Raw genomic sequence first — 27,793 nt, forward strand, 5'->3', positions numbered from 1 at the left:
GACTTTCTTTTCCTTCTGCAGGAATCCCAGTGAAGGAGAAAAGTTAGAGTCCTTTGATGTGAAAAAGCAATCTATCACTTCTCTGAAAGATCGGTCTCAGTCTCTCATGTGAAAAAGGATTAACACTACTGACAAAGGTCGTGCAAATCACAGAACTAAACAGTAGTGCTGAGCAGTATTCTTCAAGTGGAAGAACTGTATTTAAGCAATGAGGATAGGAATGGCAAACAGAAGCTGTTTTAATAGCTAAAGATCCCTGATAAAGGCTTAAACCTTTCTTGAGTATCTACAATAAAAATACTTCTAGAAACAATGAAATGTTTGTACATTCATTGATATTATATTTATGAAAACATTCTGATGTGTTTCTTTTGGTGCAGAATATATTTTATTTGCAAAACTGATTATCTCTGACTATTAATAAATAATGCAAAAACACAAACATTTTTATTAAATCTATATGGCTTTTCTTCCTTGAATTGGACACATCTGAATAGGTATTTGTCTTGAATGTTTTTTATATATTTCTTTTCAACCAACAGAATCCGAAAACAGTTTAAATAAAATAAGCCAATTAACACAATCCTACAAATATCAGAATAAGCTTCATTTAAATTAATGTTTTACTAAGTTTCTCCTAGGTAAATGCAAAAGAATGTGTCCTAAAAAAACAAGAAAATTGGACTTCAAATGTCATTAGAGGCATACATCAAGTGATAGATAAAATCAAACTCCAGCTGAACTAGTAAAATCATACTGGTTAATTAATATCATAAATGTTCTGATAAATGCAGTTTTCTATAAACAAAGTCAGAAGACACCACTACCAATGGCTGGCATTTAATAGCCAGCCACTGTTATTCTATAAATTCTTGTTTTCGTCTAATATGGAGCCTTTACCCTTGTGCAATGTGTAGGTTTCTTGTTTAAATGATTGGAATCATACTTCATAAACAAAATACTAAAAAGAATAATGTTGAATTAAATCAATCTTTATAAGCTAGCAGCCTGTTTTCAAAATAATTGGGGGTAAGAGAGGCATAAGTATTCACTATACACTATATTACCCATACTGCCTCTGACATTACAGTTAACATATACTAAACATAATAAGAAGCCACTGATAGGCGTATCTTCTCTGATTTACTTTATACATAATTACATATTTCACAGATAACATATTTTACAGTTTAACAAAGCATGCAAGTAAGAAAATGATGGACAAATAGTTTTAACTAGATTCACAGAAAGATGCAATTCTGTTTTTTCTACCCAACTCATTCCAGGATCTTGAATCAGGTTACATTTCCTAAAGACCTTACAAAGTCATACTGAATTAATATGTAACGAAATATTATTCATTCTTTTTAATTTACTCTTTGCCAATTTAAAGCAAGTCCATATTTTTTAAAAAAGCACCCAAACCTTCAAGCTTTTCGTCATATTTTCTTCAACAAGGTATTTAACTTACTATTCTAACATCAAATGAGCATTTTGACTAAAGAAGCAAACCAGTAACCTTCTGACCCTTTTCAGTAATTTCCTCCCCCTCCCTTACTTTTCCCCTTTCTACAATATATTTTAGGATAAAAAGCTCTTAATTTTGCTTAAATTTTGAAACCATTTTTTTCTGAAGCTCATGATTAAGTTCCCCATATGTATTTTTCAAAGTACCTCTAGGTGTTTTACAGTTACTGCTTCTAGGAACATTGCAAAATTTTAAGTTAACCAGTTCTTTTTGTCCTTCAGACTATGCAAATTTATCACATCAGGCCATTCAGCAGCTCATGGGAAACCAAACTATAAGCAGTATTGTCTTTTAGCGCCTCCTCCAACTTGGAATGGTTTTAATAAAGAGACTAATCAAGTTGCTTATGTATTATCTATTGGTTAAATTTTGTTTTGTTGTATCTAAAATTTGCCCAATGAGATGACAAAACTGTCAATTATTCACTATTGGAAAATTAATTGTTCCCTGTTAGGGGAATTTGTCCATATTGGCAAAAAGTTTCCACTAACTGGAAGACCATTGGTTTCTGGGGGGGAGGTTCCCACCCTAGTACAGCAATAACTAGATTCCATAAATACATCTGTACTGTTCTAAATTGATGGAAATAAAAAAGAGAGAGTAGGTATGAAGATTATTATGAACTCTTAATACCAATTGGAATTAATAAATTACTAAGAAATATGTTTTAAAATACATGAAGTGTATTTTAAAATATTCTAAAATATATTTCATATATTTTATAAGAATATATTAAGTTAATAGCATTTCAGGATCTCATGCTGCAGAATTTTAAGATGGACAGAATAGTGGGAGATGCAGTGTTTCATTACATGCATTATTTTATGAAATGAAAGATCTTCTGTTGAACATGGTACATAAAGTTTTAAAATTACACTAAATATCTAGAAGACACTGTCGTAATGGCAAGTTCTATTTTTAATCTTTTCAGTAGAAACTGATAATACTGCAGCTGTGGCTTCTGATCTTTTAATTGTGGCCTGGCTTACATTCTTATACTGTGGGGCTTAATCGGGGTTTAAATGTCATAGGATTATTTGTCTTTTTGAATTTTAAGTGCTTTACTATTTAGTTCCATGGAGTATCAGTTTGTTCTTGCTGCCTTTCTGCACGGTTACAGAATAGTACAGATTTTTACAATTAAAAAACAAACATTATAAATATTAACTAATTTTGGATTTTGTACATGAGATTTTGCAGAACATCAGAATATTTTGGCTTGAAAACCAGAACTTCACATACACTATCTATCCCAAACTGGACTTTGAATTAACAACTCTGCATGAGTGATGATGTGCAGCTTTTTGATGCAGAACAGAGAAGGTACTTTGGAGAGTGGGGTGATTTTTGCTGCACCTTTCTTAAAGAAGATCTACTTTTTCCCAATAATTACATAATTCCAGTAAAGTGTACCTTTGAGATATGGAGGGTATGACAAGATAAAGGCAGTGCCATCTCTTGAAATTTACACATATATTCCTACATTATAGTGTGGTTACTGTGTGAGACCAGGAAAAGAGATGGTTTCCTTAAGCTGCATCCCCTTTGAAATATCTCCTCTGCATTGGATCTGAAGAGTAGCACATTTAAATATAGGAGATTGTTTAATGTAGCTATTATCCTAGCCACAGGCATATTCACCAATGTCAGTTCAGAAGTTCCAAGATTAATTATTATCCTTGATTTAAATAACCTTGCCCTATGAGTCAAGGTAATATTTCATATCTCTGCGAGTTACTATTTAAGTGCATAAAATCATCTATCCTTGTGAGCAATAAAAAGAACAAATGAAGAACCCGCTTATAAAAAATGTTGTCAAAATATTTTTAATTTAAAATTGTGTGTTAGATTTTGCTCTTTTGTGTTAATAGTCAAATAACCAGTTTTGTTTTTCATCAGTTCTCCTGTGTTGAAATAATTGGAACAAGGGCAAATATTGATGAAGTTTGTTATACAAAGACTTATTCGTTAAAACTTAGGTCTTAATTCTGTGCTCCTAGAAAAAGGTGGGTGCATTCATCAGAAATCATGGACAGGCAAGGTACATAGAATGTAATAATATAGTACCTCTAGTCCATAATGAGCATTATATTGAAACAGAAATCTGGGGTACCTTTATATAAATCTGGTTTTCTTTTTAAAATATAATTGACAGTATGCATCTGTGCTTAAAATTACATGCCATTGGTTTTGAAAAGAACTTACTTCCAAAACACCGAAAGGTAGTATTGCAATCTAAAACTTTTTATTTTTTTAAACATAATGGTGGTCCCCTTTAGCTATTTTTTGTACATATTCAAAGATCTGTGAATATGTATATATATTTAGGTGGTGGAATAATTCTTTAAACATTCATACGGATAGAGTAGTTTTTGTGTTTCAGCAACTTTTACTTTTGTTGTATAATTTGAAAAGGACGTATCATTTTGCTGTATTAGAAAGCCTTTAGTATAAAGTAAAAGATAAAGCCTGCAGTTTAAAATAACATTTTAACTTAATAATGAAGCAAATATATTCTTAGATTGAAAAAAAATGTTAGCATTCTAGAGACAAAAAAGCAGAAGTGCTATTGCTCAATTCTTTATAAATGTGTATGTTTTATTGTGTTTCAATTGATCAGCTTTTTAGAGTTTGATTAAAATTAAGAATTTTAACTTACTTCTGAAAATAAGAACTTTTAAAGATGTCTTGTAAAAGTAGTGGTTTCTTTTCCCTGCGAGTCTTTCTAAATATTTTGTTTTAACGTCTAATCTCATTATGCTTTCTTTGTGTTTAACTTGTATTAAAATCTGTCAGCTATGACTGGTCTCATAAGCACAGTCAGCGGACCAGAATAAGTTAATTATTTACTTGTGTCACTAGTGCTCTTCATCTAATGAAATGCACAGCTGTGTTAGATCTGCAGTTGGACGTCTCGATTCCATTGTTATACAAGTCAGCAAAGGGTAGAAGCTGCTATGATGGAGAGGCCTCTGTTCTTTCTGCTGTTCTGCCTTTCTGTGTCGATTTCATGGATCTTTTATCATTCACTTTCACACAAAACAAACAACACAGTGGCTGTCTGCTATGGGAACCGTCTTGGCATATAAAAGGGTTTCAGTGCCTGAAGTAATTTTAAGTTAGCCCAGATTTAATTTTTGCCTTATAGGTGCCCTTTCAGCATAATAATACCATGCAAGGTCCTAGTGAAGGGAAATTTGACCAAAGCTGTCCAATCTGTGTGTAAAAAAATAAAAAAATAGTCGGTATGTGAAGCAGGTGTTGAATACTTGATGTGCATATGAACCAATTATTATGGTAAACATTTCCTGTGTATCTGTATTTGTGTGTGTGTGTGTGTGTGTGTATAAACATATTTGATTTATATATGTGATACTTTGTTTGTTTGCTAGGAAATAGCCAGTTTCCTATCATGGACTATATGCATTTTCCCCATGGCCAGTCATTTTTACACATTAACCATTTATTTATTTGTATTTATTAAATCTCAAGGTAGCTCAGTTGCTCATTTTGAAATGTGGGTTTCAACTGTTTTTGACAATTTGATCTTACCAAATGAAAGTGTGAATCACTATTTATTTATTATGAATTAAATTGGATAGACTGCATAGACAGGTTAAGGTATTAGAGAAGAACTGGATGGCCTTGGTTCCAAGTTCACTCTTAGGCATGGAAGCTTACTGGATGTCTAAGAGCAGTCTCTGGTCTCAAACAAATCTACCTCCCAAGGTGGCTGTTGGGAGGTTAAAAATGAAGAGAAATAACCATGTAAACTGCCTTGAGGAAGAAAGACAGACTATCAATTTAATCACTAAATAAAATCTTTAAAAATCTTGTTTCATTATATCTTCCCTACACCCTGTGAGCTTAGTTCCTTGGTTAGTGTTCTGAGCAAGCTCGGGATGACTATACTATCCTTCCTTTCCCTTCAAAAGTAAGGCAGTTGGTTGACTTAAATTATTTTTAGTCAGCTCATTATGACTACTAAGTTTTCTCTAGGTTAAGACTTCATGCGTGTAAGAATATTTTTGTAGGAAGCGTTTTAAAACTATTTTCTAACCTAAAACTTAACATTTGTTTAGTAATCATTTAGGAGAGGAATTGGACTACATAAAAACATAAAATATGCTATTGATCTGAGGTATAGTGCAGATTCTTTGCTTTTCTTTGAAATATTCACTTTGTTGTAGGAGTCTGTGGACTGATTGTACCTCAGGAAGACATGCCATTTTGTGATTCAGGAATCTGCCCTGATATCATTATGAATCCCCATGGCTTCCCATCACGTATGACGGTATGTAGTGGCATGCATTTCATTTTAATGGATTTTTGTAATGCTAAAATTTTATCTCTTTTTATAAATTTCTCTATTAGCAATGTCAATTCCCATATTCTACATTATTTTTCATAGGGTAGAACAAAGATATAGTCTATTACATATCTTGAAAGCTTGCGCTTTCTACATGCTGAAAAAACTGGTTTGCCCAATAATATTTTCCAGGTTTATGCATATCTGTTGGAGCCTTTATATTCATAAAACAGTAGGCAGATGCTTTAGTGGAAGAATCTGGTAAAAATGAATCTGTGTCTCTTTTAGTCACTGCCAGCATGATCAAACAGAAATGGACTTGATACTATATTATGTAGCCTTTGTTAATTGTCTTCTACCTGATTCAGTTTGTTGCTTATAAAACATTGGTTAAATGTTAGAGGGGACTTTCTTAATCAAGTTTATAGTTTATAGTTTTGCTTTAGCTCACTGATTCTATGCTCCTTTAAAAAAAATCTTAAAGAGATATAGCTAATTGTACATCATCATCATAAACTTGAAGAAATACTGTAGCAAGCTCAGTTAGAAAAGAGACTTTCTTGGTTGCATTGCTCAAGAAGAATGGCTAAAGCTTTATGGAAATAGAATTAAAAAATGCATGATGACGGTAGTTAAATAAATCAGTTTGGTCAGACAGAGAGTTCTGTCTGGCATTCACTAAAGGTACACCAAGATCTAAGATACCTTAAGTACAACACTTCTGTTCTTTGAATAGCAAATCTTCCTTTCCATATCACAGATTGCTTATGGTGAAACACTGTCTCGTCTTGTGTTGCACAGGTGGGAAAACTCATTGAACTTCTGGCAGGTAAAGCTGGAGTCCTAGATGGCAGATTTCATTATGGAACGGCATTCGGTGGCAGTAAAGTTAAAGATGTATGTGAAGATCTTGTTCGTTATGGCTATAACTATTTGGGGAAGGATTATGTAACATCTGGCATCACAGGGTAAGAATATCCTAAAAGGGTACTGGGAAATATAGCATCTCCAGTTTTTAATGCAGCTTCATGTGTTAAAGATACATGTAATTATAATGTGTACTGAATTTTATATGAATTATTTCAAAAGGTTTTTTTAACCCCTTATCTCCAACTAATCCTGTAAAACAAAATCAACTTTTCCTTGTTGGGAAGTCTTATTTGCTAATAATATTTTGCTAATGATGTGTTCAAGGCCCTTGGCAGACATTTTGTGTGCTCTTAATAGTTTAGTAGCCTTCTATTCTATAAAGCCATATAAAATATAGTATTGGAGGCAGGTGTTAATCAACTGGGGCTTTTTTCCTCTGGAGCTTTTGTCAATTATTGAATCAGTCTGGCAGAGCTGACTGATCTCTGAGATTCCTGCTGTTTGATTAAACTATCTTCGGAGATGTGTTTGTCAAAGGAATATGAGATGACTTAAGAATAGGATAGAGCCATATGACAATGTTTATTTATCTTAATTCTGATTTTCAATTTCTTATTCCCTCCTATTCCAAAATCAAGATACCATTGACGGCAACTTATTCCACTAACTTATTTAAGATTTTTTTTATCTTAAATCAAATTTGATTTAAGGAAAATAAAGTGTTTTTATTTTTTAAAAAGCTGACATGATTTTCCAGATCCAATGCATCGGGATGTTAAATCTTACTTCAACATATTTAATGAACGTCTGTAATTTGTCTTCATTTGTTAAAAACTGCTTGTTCTCCCTCTTAGCAATTTTCAGCCCCCAGCAACAGGTGGCTTCCTTTAGTTTAAACAAAATTCTATTTTAAGGTCTTAAGCTACATTTTTGGGTGATTCCTACCATAGAATAGTGTCACTAATTTGCAGCAATATTGATCAGGAGTTTGAACACTAGATGCTTTCCTCTGAGCTCTGGTTGTTCACCCTGTGTTATACTTCTGTTTACAAGTCAGTAAAACACATCTTTTTTTAAAAAAAAAATTAAACTTTATAAGAAAATAGAAGAGTTGATGATCTCAAAAAAGGAGGGATGGAATTTGTACCGCATCCCACAGTCATGAGTAGAAGGAAGAGGGGCAATTGAATTTGTCCCCACTGTTGCTTCTGCTGTTCCTCTTAGCATTGTTTGCTGTTATTCCTGCTACATTTCTCCACTTCTTTTTACTTCTGGTGGCCCCATTTTCAGGCCCTCCGCCTTGGTAGGTATGCTAAAAGTCCTTTTCAGGACTTTCCTTCATGTAAAAAAAAAAAAAAGAACTGAACTAGTTGTTTTTTTTTTCAGATAACAATACAGTATTCACTTTTTTACCAGATACTTGTTTTTTCTCTCAACTGAGTGACTTGGCTAAGATGTAATGAAGAAAAAAAAACCAAGTTGCCTACTATGCAGTTTTTTCATATGTAGCACCATTATTCTGGATGCTGGTTATATGAAAGTTGTGTATTTTTGTAAAATTTTGCAATTCTGATATGTATATTTTTACAGTTCATTTTTCTGCTTTTATTTAATCTCCTTCTCAGGGAACCCTTAGAAGCCTATATCTATTTTGGCCCTGTATATTATCAGAAACTGAAGCACATGGTGCTGGATAAGATGCATGCAAGAGCTAGAGGACCCAGAGCAGTTCTTACCAGGTATGAAGGAAACAAGGACACAAATGTACAAAATGAATCATATTTAATGAGGTAAAAAAAACCACTGAATTGAGATGGCTACTATTTTTCAGCTGTTAATACCAGTCCACATTTTTCGCATATATTCCGAACTGTTTTCAATGGTATTTTACATTGGCGGTGGTTACTATTATTTGTTAGATTCATATCTTCCACTTCCACTTAAGCTTAATTCCAGTTTTTCCCAGAGAAAACCTTTGTGAAAAAAGAAGGTCTCAGAGTGAGTATAATTGACCAAGTGCCATACAGAGAGCTTCAGACTGAGGTTGGACTTGAAGTTGGTTCTCCCCACTCTTAAAAAACTAAACATTACACTAGTTCCCTTTAAATAATATATATGCTGAATGAATATTTGCAATAAATAATGCAGAAGAAAGTATTCTGTTTTGCATTATATAGAGGAGATCAGGTGCTTCTTCTATTTCTACTGCTGGATCCTTAGCTAATTGAAGGAAAGACACAATTTATACAGGTAGTCCTCAACCTATGACCACAATTGAGCCCAAAATTTCTCTGGCTAAGTGAGGTTTGTCCCATTTTACAATCTTTTTGCCGTTTTTCTTAAGCAAATCACTGCAGTTGTTAAATGAATAATGTGGTCATTAACCAAATCTGGCTTCCCCTATTGATTTTGCTTGTCAGAAGCCAGCTGAGATAGATAGATAGATAGATAGATAGATAGATAGATAGATAGATAGATAGATAGATAGATAGATAGATAGATAGATAGACAGACAGACAGACAGACAGACAGACAGACAGACAGACAGACAGACAGACAACCAAACTTTATTGTCATTTTTTACTGTGAGCACAATGACACACATTAAAAATGAAATTTAGTTGTTTGTTCAAAGTGTACACATACCTAACACACATTTAAAACATACTATATACAACATATGTATAGACCTACACCCTTACATATAATATTAATTACTGTCCATCTTGAATGCATAATGGAAGGAGGAAGCTTTAGAGTTCACAGAGTTAATACTGTATGGAACAAAATTGTGACTGAATGTGGATGTTCTGCTTCGGATACCACGAAGCAATGAGAGATTGAAAATATCTGCGAGAAACAAGCCAGCTCATCTGTGCATTCCCTAAGAACATGTCCAGGAATATTATCTGGGCCTGCTGCTTTCTGAATGTTAACTTTCTGCAGTGTTTTCCGGACAGAGGTGACATCAAAGCTAAGCACTTGCTCGTCAGGATGGGACACAGCTTTCCTAGCAGGAGTGCTATTTGATGCCTCAAATCTTCCAAAAATGTCCTTGCATTTTGATGGAGCCACCTTATAATCTATAATTGGAAGATTGCAAATTGTGAGCACATGAACCCAGGATAGTGCAATTGTCGTAACTGCATGCCAGTTGCCAAGCACCCAAATTCTGATCACATGGTCATGGGTCAAAAGTGTGAAAACCAGTCGTGACTTATTTCACTGCCGTTGTAACTTCAGTCACTAAAAAAATGGTCGTAAGTCAAGCATTACCTGTATACACTATTACTGAATCATAACTGCATATGCAAGTAGAAATAATAATTACAAACTTCTTGATTTAAAGGCAGCCTACTGAAGGCCGATCCCGTGATGGGGGACTGCGTCTGGGAGAAATGGAAAGAGACTGCTTGATAGGTTATGGAGCCAGCATGCTCTTATTGGAGAGGCTTATGATTTCAAGTGACGCATTTGAAGTAGATGTATGCGGTCAGTGTGGATTACTGGGCTACTCTGGCTGGTAAGTAGAAGTTAGTTTGACAGTGTATTTTCTTGTTCCTCATTCATAGCATTTGGGTGCATGTCTTTAGGATGCACATAACATCATAATAATTTGATATTTGGTGCAGGAAGTAGTTGGGAATTGGAGTTTCCCAAGGCAGGAATGCTGAAAATATAAACAACCGCTTACAATGGAAGTCCCAGAAGACCCTGCAGAAGCTGCTATCACAGCAGCAATGGTAGTCTGGCATCGAGCATTAGCCTTACTGCCTGAAAAATATGTGGACTGTTAAGCATATTTCTAACCTTCTTAGAGACTAAATAATTGTCCCATCACTGAGCCAGAGTGGATTTCTTTATAAGCTTTGTGGTTAGGGGATAAGCAAATGGATAGTTCTCTAACTGACCCAGGCTGATCCTTACTTGGATAACTGCTAAATTCATGGCTCATCAGAAAGTTAATTTGAAGGATGCTGTCTTCCAAGTGACACCTGTGAGATCCATCAGCTCTGGCACGGCAAGCATTAACTGCAGGAGTACACTGCAGGGTTCCTAGTACTGGTACAAAGTAAGAGTAAGGTTCTGGGTACTGAATGGAATGAGAGTAGTTTAAAGAATGAGTGCAGTGGGTTATGAATTATGTGACAAGAACAGCTGAAGTCTGCCTAGAAACTTAAGGAGTTATGGGCTTGGGCAGATGAAAAGACATCACTATTCACTCCTTACTCCTGGTGGCCGGCAGAACTCCATTCTTTGTACATGAAGAGTAGCACAATTACACATTGACCATTTGCTTACTATGGAGAGTTTGGTATTTAATAGAAGTACTCAGATAAGACAGTCTCCTCCCAAGACATCAATACAACACCAAAATTGTGGGGCAGTTTGCCAGCAAATGCCCTGTCTCCTCTCGAGCAAAATCCATGCCAGGAAATGGTGGTTATTGTCATCAAGAGCTCCCAAGGAGAGATGACAAGAAATGAAGCAGAGTGTAACTCACCAATATTTAGGCATTCTGATAGTGCTGAAAATCCAAACTGGTTTCAGAATCCTGATACAGACTGGATATTTCTAAAGTTCAGTCATTGAGTGCATAGAACCACCGACATTCCCTCCAGGCCAAATGAAACTTGTTTTTGTCAGTAGTCCTAGGTATGGCGTTAGTTTCAAGCTCACAACCTACATATTTATGGGAACATCACAGCTATCGCTTTTGTCTCCCCTGGCTATATCCTCTGCCAGACAGTGAAAAACAAAATGCCAGGCAATTACAGGTTTGAAAGGTTTTACTACCATGTTATAAACTTCCTGATAACAGCTGGTAATTGAGTGATTTGCCAGAGCCCAATGTCTTGCCTTCAAATTTGAGTTGTCAGCAGGACAAAGGCAGAGGTTGAAATACAAATGTTGTCTGTTATAGTCCAGGGTATGAACACCAGAGAATTCAACCAGCCAATTGAAATGTCAAGCCAAGGATTTAAATTCAGGGCAAGGAACAAGACTAGCAGGAACCCAGGACTGAAGTCAGAAAGTTATTTCAACAGGGGAGAAGGGCCTGGAGGTGCTGATTAGCTTAATTAGAGGTGTTGCTACTCACCTCAGGTGGTGTGTTGATCTCTATGTCTCAGCCTTCATTGCTGCTGCTAGGTTTTTGGACTAGTCTAGTGTCCTGCCAAAATCTAGCTCCTCATTATGTAAGTTTGATTTCACCTGCTTAGACTCAGTGACTACAGGTGTCTGATTGACTGCTGACACTTCAGTCTGCCAGTCTGTCAGGTCTGCCTTTTCCATCTCTGATTTAAGGATTCAGTTGGAGATCATAACACAGGGGTGGGAAGTTAATTTTCCCAGGGGCTATATGATAAACCGGGACTGTTGTGGAGGGCTGAAAAAATAGGGCTGTGAAGGTGCATGGGCACACATACATAAATTGGAAAAAAAATAGCCACCTTCAAAATAAAAGAAATGCGGTTGTATTGTGTGCATGACCACACTTATTTATTTTTGATTTCTAATTTCTGATTTACCTCATTTGGGCCAGACAGGGATTGCCAAAAGGCTGGTTGTGGCCCAAGAGCCTTAAAAATGCCCAGGTCTGCCATAGCAGGATGCAAGAGCTATGGAATCACAATTTCATTCTTCATCACTCTTACCTTCGTGTCGTTAGAATATCTACTGTAGATGTATTTTGGAAATGCATCTAATTCTCTAGACATCTTCCAATACTTAAAGAAAAAAGCCTAAACTTGACAGAGATAAAAGAGTCCATTAATTGAATGTAGGATTTATACTATAAAATGATTACTTGTATTGCCAGTGCTACAAATAGCATTTTTTTTTCCTGGAAAAGATAGGAGAAGTTAAATCAATGTTCTTTTCTATCTAAAATTTTATTTATTTATTTAAAGATCAGTGTAACTACCCTTCTTGGATATCATAACCCTGAGTGGTTTACAAAACATAATAAAGCAATAAAAAGCAATAAACCAACATAAAAACTCCCAGTGTTCTCATATCCAATAGACAATTTTCTTGGCTTCCAGCCACATGCTCTCTCAGTATTTGTGGGAAAAGCCAGATCTTCAAGGCTTTTGGGAAGGGTAGGATTCTACCTGATCTTGAGCAAGAATGTTCCAAACAGCAGGGGCTACTGCCAGGAAGGCAGGCTGTCTAAGTGTCAAGGTTCCGACAGACAGAGACAAATAAAGCAGAACTCCGAGGCTTCCACTTGATGGCAACATTGAAGGGGAAATTCAGATTAGATCTCATGAAGAAGGTTGGTTTAATACAAATATATCTTTTGGTTGGAGGAGGAGGAGGGTGATGGATGTAAAATTTTGGATGTAGAAGGGAAAAAATATTTCCCAAGTAAAGTGTGGAATCAATTCTTCCTTACTGTTTCCACGATTCTCTTTTTATCTGCTTTTTACCAATAGATAGAAAGGGACTTTAAGGACAATTGTTTGCAGTAGGAAAGGACAATGTCTATGAAAAAAAAGTGCTAAGAAGAGAAGCATCTGTAGCAAAATTTTGAAGAACAGAGAATTCCTAGGCTTTTCATCTGAAAAGATATAATAGTTAGCTTGGGGAAAATAAGAACAGAGATATTAATATTCTTTTCATCCAATTCCATCAGGCTTCCTGAAAATAATACAAATAGTATACTTTATTATTTCATGTTGTTTCAAGGGAATTGAATAGAGAAGCACTGAGCTTATACAGTCCTCTAAGGCTGAAGCTTCAAGTGATACCATACTTTGGCTTCTCTTGCAGCTATACCCATGAAGATGCCAAATTTGGGATAGGAGAATCAGAAGCAGCTCTCTGGCCAGGGAAGCTGACAGGAGCTCTGCTTATAGGAGAAAAATAAATTCTTCCCTTCTAAACACCATCATTTCTAAACAGATCTTGTCAATTGGATTAAACTTTGGCCTGAGCCACAAAGATGCTCTCTTTCAATTTCTTCAACCTGTTTTTAGGACTGATGCCTGCCTGCTTCTACTGTCCCATTTCCTTAAGCCCTTTTAAAATTAACAGTGTCCCATTGGTTGGTTCCACTGTCCCTCACTTAGTTATTACAGTGATATCTTGATTCTCATCGTTAATTGGTTCCAGGAGGTGCAATGAATAGCAAAAATGATGAGTACCAAGCACATTTTTCCCATAAGGAATATATTGTGAGTCACAAGGCAGCTGACACCAACAAGTTCCATGAGTATCAAACAAATGAAGAGGACTGGGACAAAATTTTCACATCAAAATGTGTTGAGTACCAAATTTAATGACTTTCAGTGCAACTGAGTATCAAGGTACCACTGTATAGTGCCTTGTTCTCAGCTGAAAAAAATGAAGTCAGAGGAAAAGTTTCGTAATGAAATGAATCTCCTACTATAGGCAGTTGCCAAATCAGACTGAGTAATTGATGGCATGGCTGCTGACAAGCTTATTTTCTGCTTGGTTAGAAACCCATCTATTTATTTTGAGCCTGTTTATAATGGACATAAAATATTCAGGCTTGTGGGAAACTGAAGATGGCAAAGAAACTGTTATATAAGCTTTTACATAGTTCTATCCCATTAGCACCAATCTGAACAACCCACATTGTCCTATACAAGCATATTTAATATTTTAAAAGGACAATCACCTTCAAGTCAAACTTGACTCCTGGTGACTTCTTAGGCATATTAATGCAATTTTCTTGGTAATTGTATAGAAGTGGTTTCCCTTTGCTTATTCCATGATATTTTGAAATATAGTCTGAAGATAGGTGGTTTGGGAAATCTAGATTTAGCTTCCATCTAGGTTCAAGCTTGCTTATCTTTTGGAAATCATGCAACTAAAATAAAAAAAGTGAACTGAACAGATTAGTGTGCTTATCTTATTTAAAAGAAAACTGAAGAATTATTAAAAGAGATACGAGACATCATCAAATGAAAATACAAGTATATTCCTAGAATTTGAAAGGGGAAACATCAATTCAGAGCGAGGTATTATCATGGCAAAGAAATACCCAACATAAAAACCTTGGGCAACAAGAAAGATATGTATTAATGCTGACTGCAAGAAACAAGGAAAGATGATCTCAGTCAAAAATATTAATAAATGGAGGAACATTAAATAAATAGATAATGTTTGAAGAACTTTAGAGAAGTCCTAGGAAATTTGATCATATAAGAGGGGAGGTATATCAAGAGTAATCTTGTGTGTGAGAGATAATAGAAACAACGAGATTAAACAATTGTGGAAATACTAGACAAAAAAAATCAGTCAATTATCCCTGGATCAACTAAATAGGTAGTAGAAACTCATGTGCTTTGGATATGCGATGGGAGAAGATCATGGATTTTTTGAGGGAAGTTTCAGGGAAGGAGGAGGCAACAGATTGGATTGATGGATGAAATCAAAGGAATTACAGGAAAATGATACAAAAAAACCTACAGATTGGAGCCAAGTCAAGATGGTGAATGTTCATCCCTGTGATCAATTGGACTTAGCCTTACCTATTGGCACTAATTAGCTCTTTTATAAAGCCTACGATCTTCAGTTCTGATTCTAGTTTTTATTTGTGATTGTGAGAAATAATTACTACAATGAGAAGTTGCATTGAATTAGGGAATAACAGTAAGCATTGCATATGATATGATATGTGTGTGTGTGTGTGTGCATCACAGCACAAAATAATATCACAAAAGTTACACAATGAAAGTGAGACATAAAACTTCTCAATTTGCCCCTCTAAGGATGTGATTATGGTGAAAGAGATGAGTAGTAGAACTAAGGTAAAAAGAAGGTAATTGAAAGCCATAAAGAGCCGAGGTGGCGCAGCAGTTAGAGTGCAGTACTGCAGGCCACTTTAGCTGACTGTGTTCAGCAGGACAGCGGTTCAAATCTCACCGGCTCAAGGTTGACTCAGCCTTCCATCCTTCCGGGGTAGGTAAAATGAGGACCCAGATTGTTGGGGGCAATGTAAATATATATATACATTGCTTACTGGTGTACACCGCTTAGAGAGTGCTTGCACTTAAAGCGGTATATAAGTCTCACAAATAAATAAATAAATAAATAAATAAATAAATAAATAAATAAAGGAGATGCTACATACAAATGCAGAAAAACTCTACCCACAGTTATGGTAATTTATTGCATGAAAGGATTGCATTTTAAACAGGGAAAACTAAAAAATAATATCTTGGCATTCATTTTGTAGAACACTTAGAAAAGTTTTTTGCTGAAGAAATTTACACTACGTAAATGTGGAAAACATGTTCAAAGGAAGTAATTCTGGTCTTACGCTATCTGATGGTGATCATAACCTATAATTGGGTTTGTTATCTAGTTATTAGGTGATTATGTGCTCTGTCTGTCAATAGTAGGAGCCAAGCAGCCCTTTAATGAGCAACACAATGGAAGCTAGGCAATTATAGCAACTCCAGACCTCTAAAAAGGCCTTTGCCAGTAAGTCCAGCTTTAGTGAGAAATTGCTGTATAAATTAGCATGCCTTGGAAAAACAGTAGGGAAGAAAGAAAAGGAAAATATTGGACGGAGGGGTATAACCTGGAATTAGGAATCAGAAAAGTATTTCAAGTAAACTTGGTATTTGGTGCTTCCAGTAGTACTAGGATTGAATGGCCCTCAGATTGAAACTGTTAAACAAATGGCAACAATATTGAAAATTCAGCAAATGTTAAAATAGCTAAATTTAATTTTATTGCTAAATTACAAAAGATAAGTTATTTCTAGTGTTGAACTGCTTCTTCAACATATGTTGTTTATTCAGAGAATGCTTCTTTAAAGATACAGCAACCCATAGATAAACTCTTTATGCATGGAGATTCTGAATGCATTAGTTATTTGGAAAATTACACCATAAGAGATTGAAACTGTATGCTCAGTCTAGAGCAGGGGTGGGGAACCTTGGCTCTTTTATGATTTGTGGATTTCAACTCCCAGAATTCCTGAGCCAGCCATGCTGAGGGGAAAGGGAGAGGTTTCTAGGTTGAGCCATGCTGGCTCAGGAATTCTGGGAGTTGAAGTCCACAAGTCATAAAAGAGCCAATGTTCCCCACCCCTAGTCTAGAGCTTATCAGATGTCTGCATGTATCATGGCAGTAAAAGCAAAAGAATTGTAATGTATTAAGTGGAGTTCCAGTATTTCAGATGTTGGATTCTTGTGTCATTTAGCTAGGTTGTTTTCTTGTGGACATTTCACTATCATCATTAACAATGCACTAAGAACCCACAACTCCTAAAATTCCCAGTAAATCAGTTCAGTGCTGACTAAAGGCTGAGTGCTATAGTTTATTCATGGAGAAGAGAGCAGGTTGAAGAAAGTTGTTTTATTGCAACCAAGCTTAATAATGTATGCTAAATAAACATTCTTCCTTTGCTCATTCCACTACCATTTCCTTCTTTCCTTGGCATATGCAAAACTTATATTTGGAACTCTTTGTGTTTGTGTTAAAGTATAAAATATAAAAAACATGCATATTTTATAAAATTTCAGAAACACATTTTATACTTTTTATACTTCTTTACAGTTAAGTATAGAATAAAAATATGATTTTAGATGAACAATAGGTGCCAAGGGAATATCTCAGCCCTTTGTAGTCATCCGATATGCAAAATCTATTAGTAAGAATAATATATAGAAAGATCATCTTGGAATCTGTCCTACCATGAGCAAAAAACCCCATAGTTTTGGGTCTCTTCATTTTCTAGAAAAGCAACAAAATGAGTGCTTATGGTAAAGGTGGTTCACATTTTTTAAAAAAAGCTTCAGTTTATATTTGTTCTTGACAAGTATACTGGCAACATGTAAGTTAAGATTAAGCCATCTTATGTTGCAAGGCCTCATGTGGTCCCCAGCCCTTTGGGAGAAGGAGAACCTGCAACTATCTCTTATTGCCAAAGATTAATCACATAATTTCTGTTCATTTTGAAGTAGAAAATGTTAAAAATTGTGGCTAGGTTATAACATGGGCTTAATGTAGTTTTTAAGAAAGGACAAAAGAAAAGAAAAGAAAAAGAATAAGAAAAAAATCCAGAAAATTGGTTCTGTCCATTTTTCATCGCCCCACCTACAAAATATTACACAGGACCTCTGGTTATCAAGAGGATAGTCATTCCTGTTCTACACAGAGTCGAAGCATTTTTACAACATCTCTTCACCAGCTCTTAATTGTTGGTTAATTTGAATCTTGATTTCAAATTAAGTGTTTTTTACATTGTGTTTTGTATTTTAATAATTGTTAGCTGTATTGAAACATAGCTGTGTCATACCTCTAGGCAGGGCTCTTTGAGATTATTTTTTATATTGTCACTTTCAGGCATACCTTCTTATTGTGCCACCCAAAGAGTAATTTTAATCTCATTGTACACATTGGCGAATAACGTTCAATAAATCTTTCTTCTCCCCTTAAAACTTAGTTTTGAAACTATCCCTAAAAATGATGAGTGAAACCCTGGTGGCTGAATTAGTGAGCTTTTTGGATAGGCATTATCGGAGCTGGGTGGGTTATTGTTATTGTTGATGGGTTTCAGAGTATTGTTCTTTCCTCTCTGCTTCTAGCAAATACAGTTTGGGCCATTCATTGGTGCACAAATTAAGATTGAAGGGAAATCTCATTCTTCACCCCTAAATTGGAATACTATAATTAACATTTCTGTGCCACTGACTGAGAGTTTCCTTGGTAATGGAGAACTGCAGCTGAGGCTCTCACAGCACTTAAAGGGCGCTACCAATATGTTAGCACATCCGTGTCCATTAAATGTTACCATAGGTTGATTAACAGTAGAAGTGAAGGGGGAGTTCAACATTCAAAGTGGTCCATCCTAAAAGTTAGAATTGGCTAATTTCAACTAATGTGTATTTAAATGCATAAAAATTGTAGTATCCTAAAAGGAATACCTTCAAAAAGATTTATTGCATCATAGATAGCATGATTTGATCCCAAATTGCCAATATACAGGAGAACTACCTCAACTATATACAACAACATGCAAGAGAACTACTTCAAAACCTGAGATGATCAGATTTTTTTTTCAAGCCACATAATGTCATAATGTCCATTATTTCAAGATCCCTTTGGTCCATCAAGTCTTAAAACTCTTGCCTAAATTTTCTGAAGGTCCTGGAATGTAATAGCATCTCTTCAAATTTTGGCGTAAATTTAAAATGGTGGAGTTACTGGAATGCGACCACTAAAGTTTGTGATGATGACCTCAGAGTACAAAGGTGCCCACAATCAATCCAAAAGTTGACAATACATCAATATCTAGTTTCTATTGTCTACTAATATTGTTTATTTATAGATGAACCTTCCTTTTTATTTTTTAACTTCTCATGGTCTAAAATAATACAAAAACCTAAGTTTTGAATGAATCTCAGTAATTGCCCCAAGGCTGATTTTCCCAAAAGGTAACTGGACTGTTTGGATTTTTTTTCTCTGGAAACATTTTGCTTCTCATCCAAGAATCATCTTCAGTTCTTGGATGAGAAGCAAAACGTTTTCAAAGCAAAAAGCAAGAAAGTCCAGTTGTCTTTTGGAAAAGGCAGCTTTGGGACAACCATGACCTGGATGATTGAGAATCTCCATAGAAATTTCACTAATAGCTGATTATGTGTAATGTATTTATACAGATTGTGCATCATTATATCCAATTCTTACATTAACAGGATGTAGAATTTAATCTTACCTGCTATATATTTCAGCTTAGTTACTGTGGCATCAGAGAATACCTTAATGTTCCATTTGTTGTTGGGGATGGAGGAAAGTAGCTAGAGTGTTTCGCTTTGAAGAATGTGGGTGGCAGCATTATGAGTGGAAAGCTTGAATTTCATATATTAAGTTGAACTAGTCTAATAAATAAGTATCTAGTTAACATAAATTGTTGTGCTCCTTTGTCTCTAATAATGGGCTTTAAGAGTGGAAGACTGCAAGGGCCAGGCAACTTTACTATGTCTAGCAGCTGCCATCCTTTTTTTCCAGCACTTAAGAACCACTGTAAGATCAAATAATTCATGACAGTATGCTTGAGGATTATGACTTTTGATGTGGGATTTTTGAGCAGGGATAAGGGTTAATTTCATTTTTTAAGCCTAGAACTTAAAGCATAGGACATTAAAGTAACCCTTTAGGCAGCAGAAAATTGTAATATTGAATTGGGGAGAAGATTCTTCAGGGGCATCTTGGGGAGTTAGACACCATTTTGTCTTTTTTTAGAACCATAGAGTTGGAAGGGACTTTGGATATTTTCTTGTTGTTAATTGCGAAGTCGTGTCCGACCCATCACGACCCCATGGACAACGTTCCTCCAGGTCTTCCTGTCCTCTACCATCTTCTGGAGTCCATTTAAGTTCACACCTACTGCTTCAGTGACTCCATCCAGCCATCTCATTCTCTGTCGTCCCCTTCTTCTATTGCCCTCAATCTTTCCCAGCATTAGGCCCTTTCCAGTGAGTCCTTCCTTCTCATTAGGTGGCCAAAGTATTTGAGTTTCAACTTCAGGATCTGGCCTTCTAAAGAGCAGTCGGGGTTGATCTCTTCTAGGACTGACCGGTTTGAACGCCTTGCACTCCAAGGGACTGCAGGAGTCTTCTCCAGCACCATAGTTCAAAGGCCTCAATTCTTTTGCGCTCAGCCTTTCTTATGGTCCAACTTTCACAGCCATACATTGCAACTGGGAAAACCATGGCCTGGACTATACGCACTTTTGTTGGCAGGGTGATGTCTCTGCTTTTTAGTATGCTGTCTAGATTTGCCATAGCTTTCCTCCCCAGGAGCAAGCGTCTTTTAATTTCTTGGCTGCAGTCCCCATCTGAGGTGATCTTGGAGCCCAGAAAAATAAAATCTGTCACTACCTCCATTTCTTCCCCATCTATTTGCCAGGAATTGAGAGGGCCGGATGCCATGATTTTGGTTTTCTTAATGTTGAGTTTCAAGCCAACTTTTGCACTCTCCTTTTTCACCCGCATCAAGAGGCTCTTTAGTTCCTCTTCACTTTCTGCCATTAGAGTGGTATCATCTGCATATCTTAGGTTGTTGATGTTTCTCCCGGCAATCTTAATTCCAACTTTTGTTTCATCTAGCCCTGCCTTTCTCATGATGTGCTCTGCATATAACTTAAATAGGCAGGTGACAGTATACAGTCTTGCCGGACTCCTTTTCCAATTTTGAATCAATCAGTGGTTCCGTGTCCAGTTCTCACTGTTGCTTCTTGACCCACATATAGGTTTCTCAAGAGACAAATAAGATGGTCTGGTATTCCCATCTCATTAAGAACTTGCCACAATTTGTTGTGATCCACACAATCAAAGGCTTTAGCATAGTCAATGAAGCAGAAGTAGATGTTTTTCTGGAACTCCCTAGCTTTCTCCATGATCCAGCGTATGTTGGCAATTTTATCTCTAGTTCCTCTGCCTCTTCGAAATCCTGCCTGTACTTCTGGTAGTTCTCGATCCACATACTGCTGGAGTCTAGCTTGTAGGATTTTAAGCATAACTTTACTAGCATGTGAAATGAGTGCAATGGTGCGATAGTTTGAACATTCTTTGGCATTGCCTTTCTTTGGAATTGGAATGTAAACTGACCTTTTCCAATCCTGTGGCCACTGTTGACTTTTCCAAATTTGCTGGCAAATTGAGTGTAGCACTTTTACTGCATCGTCTTTTAAGATTTTGAATAGGAGATTTTCTAGTCCAACCCTTACCCAGAGCAGGACTCCTTATTCTGTCTCTGACAAATGGTTGTCCAATCTTTTCTTGAAAACCTCCAGCAATGAAGCACCCACAACTTTGGGAGGCAAACTGTTCCATTGACTAATTGTTCCCACAGTCATAATGTTCCATAGATAGTCTGTCCTCTGTGGCATGTAATATACATACAAACTTTAGCTCTGCTACTAAATTGTCTGTCCTGCAAAATATTTACATAATTGTAGGTTTTTAAATGTAAATTCTAAGAAGAGACTCTTATTATTTAACAAGAGAGCCAGTTTGGAGAACCAAGAATGAAAAGATGTCTTTTGTGGAATGGAGCCATAAAACCAAATTTCATTTGTTTAAACTTTTGTGGAAAATTCTTTTACTTGTTGATTTATGGATACATTTATTAAGGCCATTGTTCCCCATGTAACTTGCCTTTTATTGCTATTGTGCTGGGAATTATGGGACATAAAAAGAAGGTAATTTTAAGGAAATGTCAAATGGCTGTAGTGCTTGTGATGTGTTTGTATGATGTGTGAGGAAAATAACACCTGATTTTTTTCTGTCTTTTAGGTGCCATTACTGCAAATCTTCATGCCATGTCTCCTCTCTGCGTATACCATATGCATGTAAGCTTCTCTTCCAAGAACTTCAATCTATGAACATTATACCTAGATTAAAATTGGCCAAGTACAATGAATAAACAAATGACAAGCAAAGGAAAAAGAAGCAGGCTGAAGTGTAATCTGAACAAGTTTAAGTGGAAGTACTAAACCACATAGGCCACAAGTTCTTCTTGGTTTTCTTTTCCCTCCTTGGCTGGGAAACAGTCCTCAAGAGAATGTTATAAGCTGTGTTTATCCGTGACAAACAGTTAGAGGTTTTGTATAGAAGATGGAAAAGGAAATAGATGCAGCATCGTGGTATCCTTTGAATTGCATGCAAGCACTACAGATCAACCATTTGTAGCAGAACAAGCAACATAAATACAAACACATAAATAAATATATAAATAAATAAACATTTGGAATAACAATACAGTGAAGTTTAAAGGACCAACTTTTGATATTTTGGTGACTGAAACGTAGTTTGTAATAAGTGGAAGTTCTTTTCCCATACCAAGTATAGTTTTTTTTAAATGTTATTCACTGAGATTGTAAATTAATAAAAACTTAAAATATATTGTTTAATGTTGATTTTGGTAGCCAACTGTCTTATGTGTCTATGGTATAACAATATTACTAATAATAATAAATAGGATTGAGGCAGCCACCTGTTGTAAAATAGGCTGCCCTTTCTTGTCTGTGGTCTAGATAATACATATTCGGAGATTCAGAGATATATAGTTGTAAAATTTTAATCCTAAAGGAATTCTAAGATAGCCTGAATCAGAGGGTGCTTCCAATTGCACTCGTAATTTTGGGAGGCTGGGGATAGAAGAATTCCAAATAAACACGAGCTATAATGAGTTCAGCCACTGTAACAAACACTTATCTTGGAAGACAGCATTGGACAAATCTACTGGGAAATAGTCCTGGAGAAACATGTTATTTTCTGTTTTCTGATTTAGAGTACAGGGCCAAGAAGATGTGGCTATGCAAAATTAAAACTGCAAATAATTTATACTTCCAGACACTTTTTAAACAGTTCATTTTTTTTGAATGGCATCTGTTGTTAGGACTTCTAACTATCCATCTTTAAAATTTCCCTTTTATGACCCTGTAGCTCCTATTTGGGGTAAAGTCAGGATAATTTGATGGAACTGAGCATTTACTGGCTGGATGCCCTTCCTGACACCTTCACACAGTTCACAGCAGATATTTTTTCTTTGCACCGTAGGAGAAAAGCATCTGCTGCTACCTAGGATTGAACTCCCAACCTTAGTGGGAGGTGTGTGTCTTCACCATTAAGCCACCACATCACTCTAACTGTCCATCTTTAAATGTTATATTAATTCTAAGGAATAGTCTGCTTTCCTGGCACAAAAATGACAATTTGTTGGTAACAAAATACTTTCCCTTTTTGAGATAGTACATTTGCAGTTCTGAACTCAGTATGGATTGTGATTCCTTAAAGTAATGGTATCAGAAATACTTCTTCCTTCTCAGGTTGCTAATAATGTCAGGAGCAAGACGTTACAGTCTTGAGGTGCAGTGCAGCCATGCCAAAAGATGGGGTTTTTTATACTATAGTACAGTGTTTCTCAGCCTTGGCAACTTAAAAATGTGTGGACTGGATCTGGATCTCAGTTCGGTAATTTTATCTTTGATAAAGCTATAATAGTCTGAAGAATAAATCATGCTGTTGCACCATTCATATAAATGAAGTATGGTATGCAAAAATGACTACAGGAATTTGTTATTCTCTCTTCAGATTATCATTTTCCATTGTAAGCAAGAGCATCATCTGATATGCTCTTCAAGTGAAGGCAGTGCTAGTCCAACTGCAATGCTAAATGTATTTCATACCTACTCTATTGAAGATTAAATGTGTTGATAGAAGTGATGCCTACCGTCACTTAAAGGGACATTTAAAATTCAGAAGTATCCTAAAATATAATATCCATTTTATAATGGAAAAAAGTTAAAATGTGTCAATGGATTCTATGAGCCTAACTTGTAAGTAATATCAATGTTTGTCTACTAAAAGGAAGGTAGAAAAACAAACTTCTGAATGCCAAAGAAGAGATAGTAATAAAAGTAAAGTCCCTCTAAAAGGAGCAGAATATAGAATCATAGGGCTAGAAGAGATTCTGTTCGGGACAGGAGACCTTATACTATCTTGGTCAAATGGTTGTTTGGTCTATTTATAAAAACCTCCAGTGATGGAGCACTCATGACTCAGAGGCAAGCTGTTCCTTTGATTAATAGTTCTCATTATAAGAAAAATTTTTCTTACTTCTATATTGGATCTCTCTAACAATCTTCCATCCATTACTTCTTGTCCTGCACTCTGGTGCTTTGGAAAATGTATCAATTTCCTTTTCTCTCTGACAACTCATGTACTGGAAGACAGTTATGTCCCCCTTAATCCTCTTCAATAGACTAGACATATCTAGCTCCCTCAACAGTTTGTCATAAAAAGCATAAAAGCACGTCCAATATTTCAACTCTCCCATCATTTGGGCAAAGTCAACTTCTGAAGCTATCAAGCTGGCTATATTATTGATTTTAATAAACTTAGAGCAGTGGCTCTCAACCTGTGGGTCGGGACTCCATTTGGGGTCGAACAACCATTTCACGAGGGTCGCCAAACAAGGCTGTCCGCCATTTTTTCCCCCTTTTCTTTGGCCACACCCCTGGCATCCGGTGATGTATAAGTGGTTGGGGGTCACCACAACATGGGGAACTGTATTATGGGGTCGCGGCATTAGAAAGGTTGAGAACCACTGACTTAGAGCAATGTTAAGAAGATGAAAAAGCTAATGAGAAGTGAAAACCTCAGTGGATGGGTTTTCCTAAAAAAAGAGGAATCCTGCAAGTATAAGTGCAAACAATTCTCATGAGGAAAGAATCCAGAAAAGAAGAGGCCAAAGTAACTATGTACACTAAACACTTAGTGAAGCTTTGAAAATAAGTGAGATGGAAAAGGGTTAGGGTTAGGGCAAGACATGAAGAAGGAATCATAAAGAAAGCTGGAATGGTAGCAATGATATCAGGACAGTTTAAACTTAGAAAGAGCTGAAGTGGACAATGGACGTTAAGAATGAGTTAGGATATCATGCAGAGCATGGCTTCTGGAATTCTTTCTGATCCCTTAATAGCTATGCACTGACCAGGAGGGTAGATCGAGGGGCCTAAGTTGTCAGTCTTTTGAGCCACTGCCTAATTATTTCTCCCTTACGGAGGGCTTTGGGTTTTTTTTTCTGGATTTATTTCTTCACAACCCCCAGCTGAATCTGGCCCATTTTCAAACTCAATGCTACTTTTTTGGTTATACCAATTTTGGCTTTTTTATGTTTTCTTCTATGAAGACAGCTAACGTGAATAAGCAAGGAAGAAAAGAAACTGTTACTCAACTCTACAGTGACAAGAGGAGGACAAATGCCCCTGTCTTTAAAAGAATGACGATTCTGAAAATTGCACATTTGCCAGTTTGTAAGATTATTCTGGAGAACATCAACAAGACATATAAGTACCTAAAAAAACACTATTCAATAATTATAACAATTGAATCAAACAATAATTCAATAATCCAGAATGGATTTGTCAAGCCCAAGTCTTGCAGACTGGACTTTTTTTAAAAAAAGTAAATATTCTCTATTCCTTATAGATCATGGAAATTCTACAGGTGTAACATACCTTGATTTCAGCAAAGTATTTGTCATAGTATCTATGACATTTTGATCACCGTGCCAGTTAAGTTTGAGCTAGACAGTATGACAAATAAGTGAACACATAGTTGCCTTAAATATCATCTTGGAAGACTTCATTTCTACTTGGAAACCACTTTTGGACTTTTTGCTTGAACTGAAAGAAACAAAATTTTAACCTTGGGATTAGAATTGTGTATGACTGCAGAGGTACTGTGTACTATGGTTTACTCTACCTCAAGGAGTCTTTGAATTTCATGCTTGTATTTGTATCAAAGAAAGTCTGAAGTTACTTTTTTATGTAGCATTTTTCTCTTCTTGTCTATACCCCCTAGTTTTTTTCCCCTCTGCTCCTCCCTTTTCTCTTTTCAAATTTTTTTCCTCAAGGTTTTCTTGTATTTTATATTCTTTTGAAATTCAATAAAGCTTTGTGAAAAAAGGAAAAATCATCTTGAAAGAGAATTCATTAATGGTTCCATATCACAAAAGTATCAAGTATGGTCCCCCAAATTTCAGTTCAGGACTCTAGACTGTGCAACATTTGTGTTTTGTTGCTTGAATGAGGAAGTGGAGGGGATGATTATGAACATTGTAGATGATAGAAAAATGGGTAGACTACCTAATAATCTGTATATCCTGCCAATCTTGGCAATTTGCAGGTGTGTGGGTTTTTAACTAAATTTCTTAGCAATACAGTAGTCATGCTAGCTGGGGAATTCTGAGAATTGAAATCCACAAAGTTGCTAGGGCTAGAAATTGCCCTAGAAAATAGAAATGAACTATAAGTTATTATTGATACATGAGAAAAATGGCTAAAACTCACAGAATGAAATTTAATACAGAGAAATGGAAAGTTATGTACTTAGGAAACAAGAATAAAACATGGGTATACAATAGGAGAAATTTGAGTTGACAATCTTTATGGGAAAAGATCTTAAAATAGTAGCTGACTATAAAATGAATCAGGAGGATGTCACAATTAAAGTTTGAACTAGGAGTGATGACATTTTCATTCAAATCTACTCCCAGATCTGAGTGACAAGGCCAGTCACACAATCCTCAGTTCAGCATACCTCATAAAGTTGCTGTGGGGGAAAATACCAAAAAGGGAGTGGTGTGTGCTTTGCTTTGAGCAAATGAACAAAAGATGGGACATAGAACAATAAATAAATAAAGCATACATAGTAAAGAAGTGTGACGTGATTGAAAAAAGGTAAGTGTAAGTTTAGACTGCCTCAACAGAAGTAGAGTTTCCAAACTGGAATGTGATTGTACTTTACTGTGCTTTATTCAGAACCCATTTTGATTGTTGTGTCCAGTTTTAAGAAGGATTCAGAGAAGCTGGAATAGTTTCATAGAAGGATAAAGAGGAGGACCAAGGGATTAGGACCTTAATCCTCTGAGGAACCAAGAGTATTTAGCTTTGAGAAAACTGAAGGAGAACAAGATACCAATCTTCAAAAATGGAGGTGGGAGTGGGGAATGCCTCATAGACCGTCTTCTTTATTATTCCAGAGTGCAGAAATAGGAATGCTCCTAACAAAAAGAGCAGCTGGATACCAGAATCAATTCCCCAGGGAGATGGTGGCTCCATTTTATTGGATGTATTCAGGCAGAAGGGAGACCTCCATCTCTTTACAGTGCTTCAAGTTTGGATTCCACACTGAGCAGGGGGTTGAATTCAATGGGTTAAATGATAGTCTATCTGGGAAGCCCCCTCCCCATTCTTTTTCTCTTACAGAATTATAATGCCGGAAGGAACTCACTGAAGTTTAATCCATACCCCTCCCAAAGTGAAGAACTGGCTCCTGAATCAACACAACTGGAGCACTTTTCCAAACATGACAACACTGCTTCTTGGGGCCATATTTTTCACTGCCCAAAGGGACCCCCTCTAAGGTTTTAACTGCAGCTCTTTACCAAATTTCCACAAGCAAAGGGGCTAATATTAATTTATGAATTAATTTCTATACTGTTTTAAAATCCAGAGTAGATTTTTAATATAATATTTTTAAAACAATCTTTTTAAAAGCTGAAGTTCTCTGCCTAATTATTTAACCTGAAGC

At 36.0% G+C, this 27,793-nt stretch overlaps 1 protein-coding gene across 3 annotated transcripts in view; it reads left to right on the forward strand.

Moving 5' to 3' along the window:
- The window catches only part of POLR3B (RNA polymerase III subunit B), a 63,895-nt gene extending 41,286 nt beyond the window's left edge, over positions 1 to 22,609 (forward strand). The window contains exons 24-28 of one of the 3 annotated variants that reach the window (XM_039363915.1): positions 5,719 to 5,822; positions 6,639 to 6,805; positions 8,333 to 8,446; positions 10,057 to 10,230; positions 21,989 to 22,609. In XM_039363915.1, coding sequence (XP_039219849.1) covers positions 5,719 to 5,822; positions 6,639 to 6,805; positions 8,333 to 8,446; positions 10,057 to 10,230; positions 21,989 to 22,118 — 689 coding nt within the window. In that variant the 3' untranslated portion in view covers positions 22,119 to 22,609. The other 2 variants (XM_039363916.1, XM_039363917.1) reach the window with 2 other exon arrangements.
- The last annotated feature ends 5,184 nt before the right edge of the window (positions 22,610 to 27,793 follow it).

Source organism: Crotalus tigris, unplaced genomic scaffold (genome assembly GCF_016545835.1).
Source record: "Crotalus tigris isolate CLP2741 ecotype Arizona unplaced genomic scaffold, ASM1654583v1 scf7180000019630.4133010339:1179603, whole genome shotgun sequence".
NCBI classification, from domain to species: Eukaryota; Metazoa; Chordata; class Lepidosauria; order Squamata; family Viperidae; genus Crotalus; species Crotalus tigris.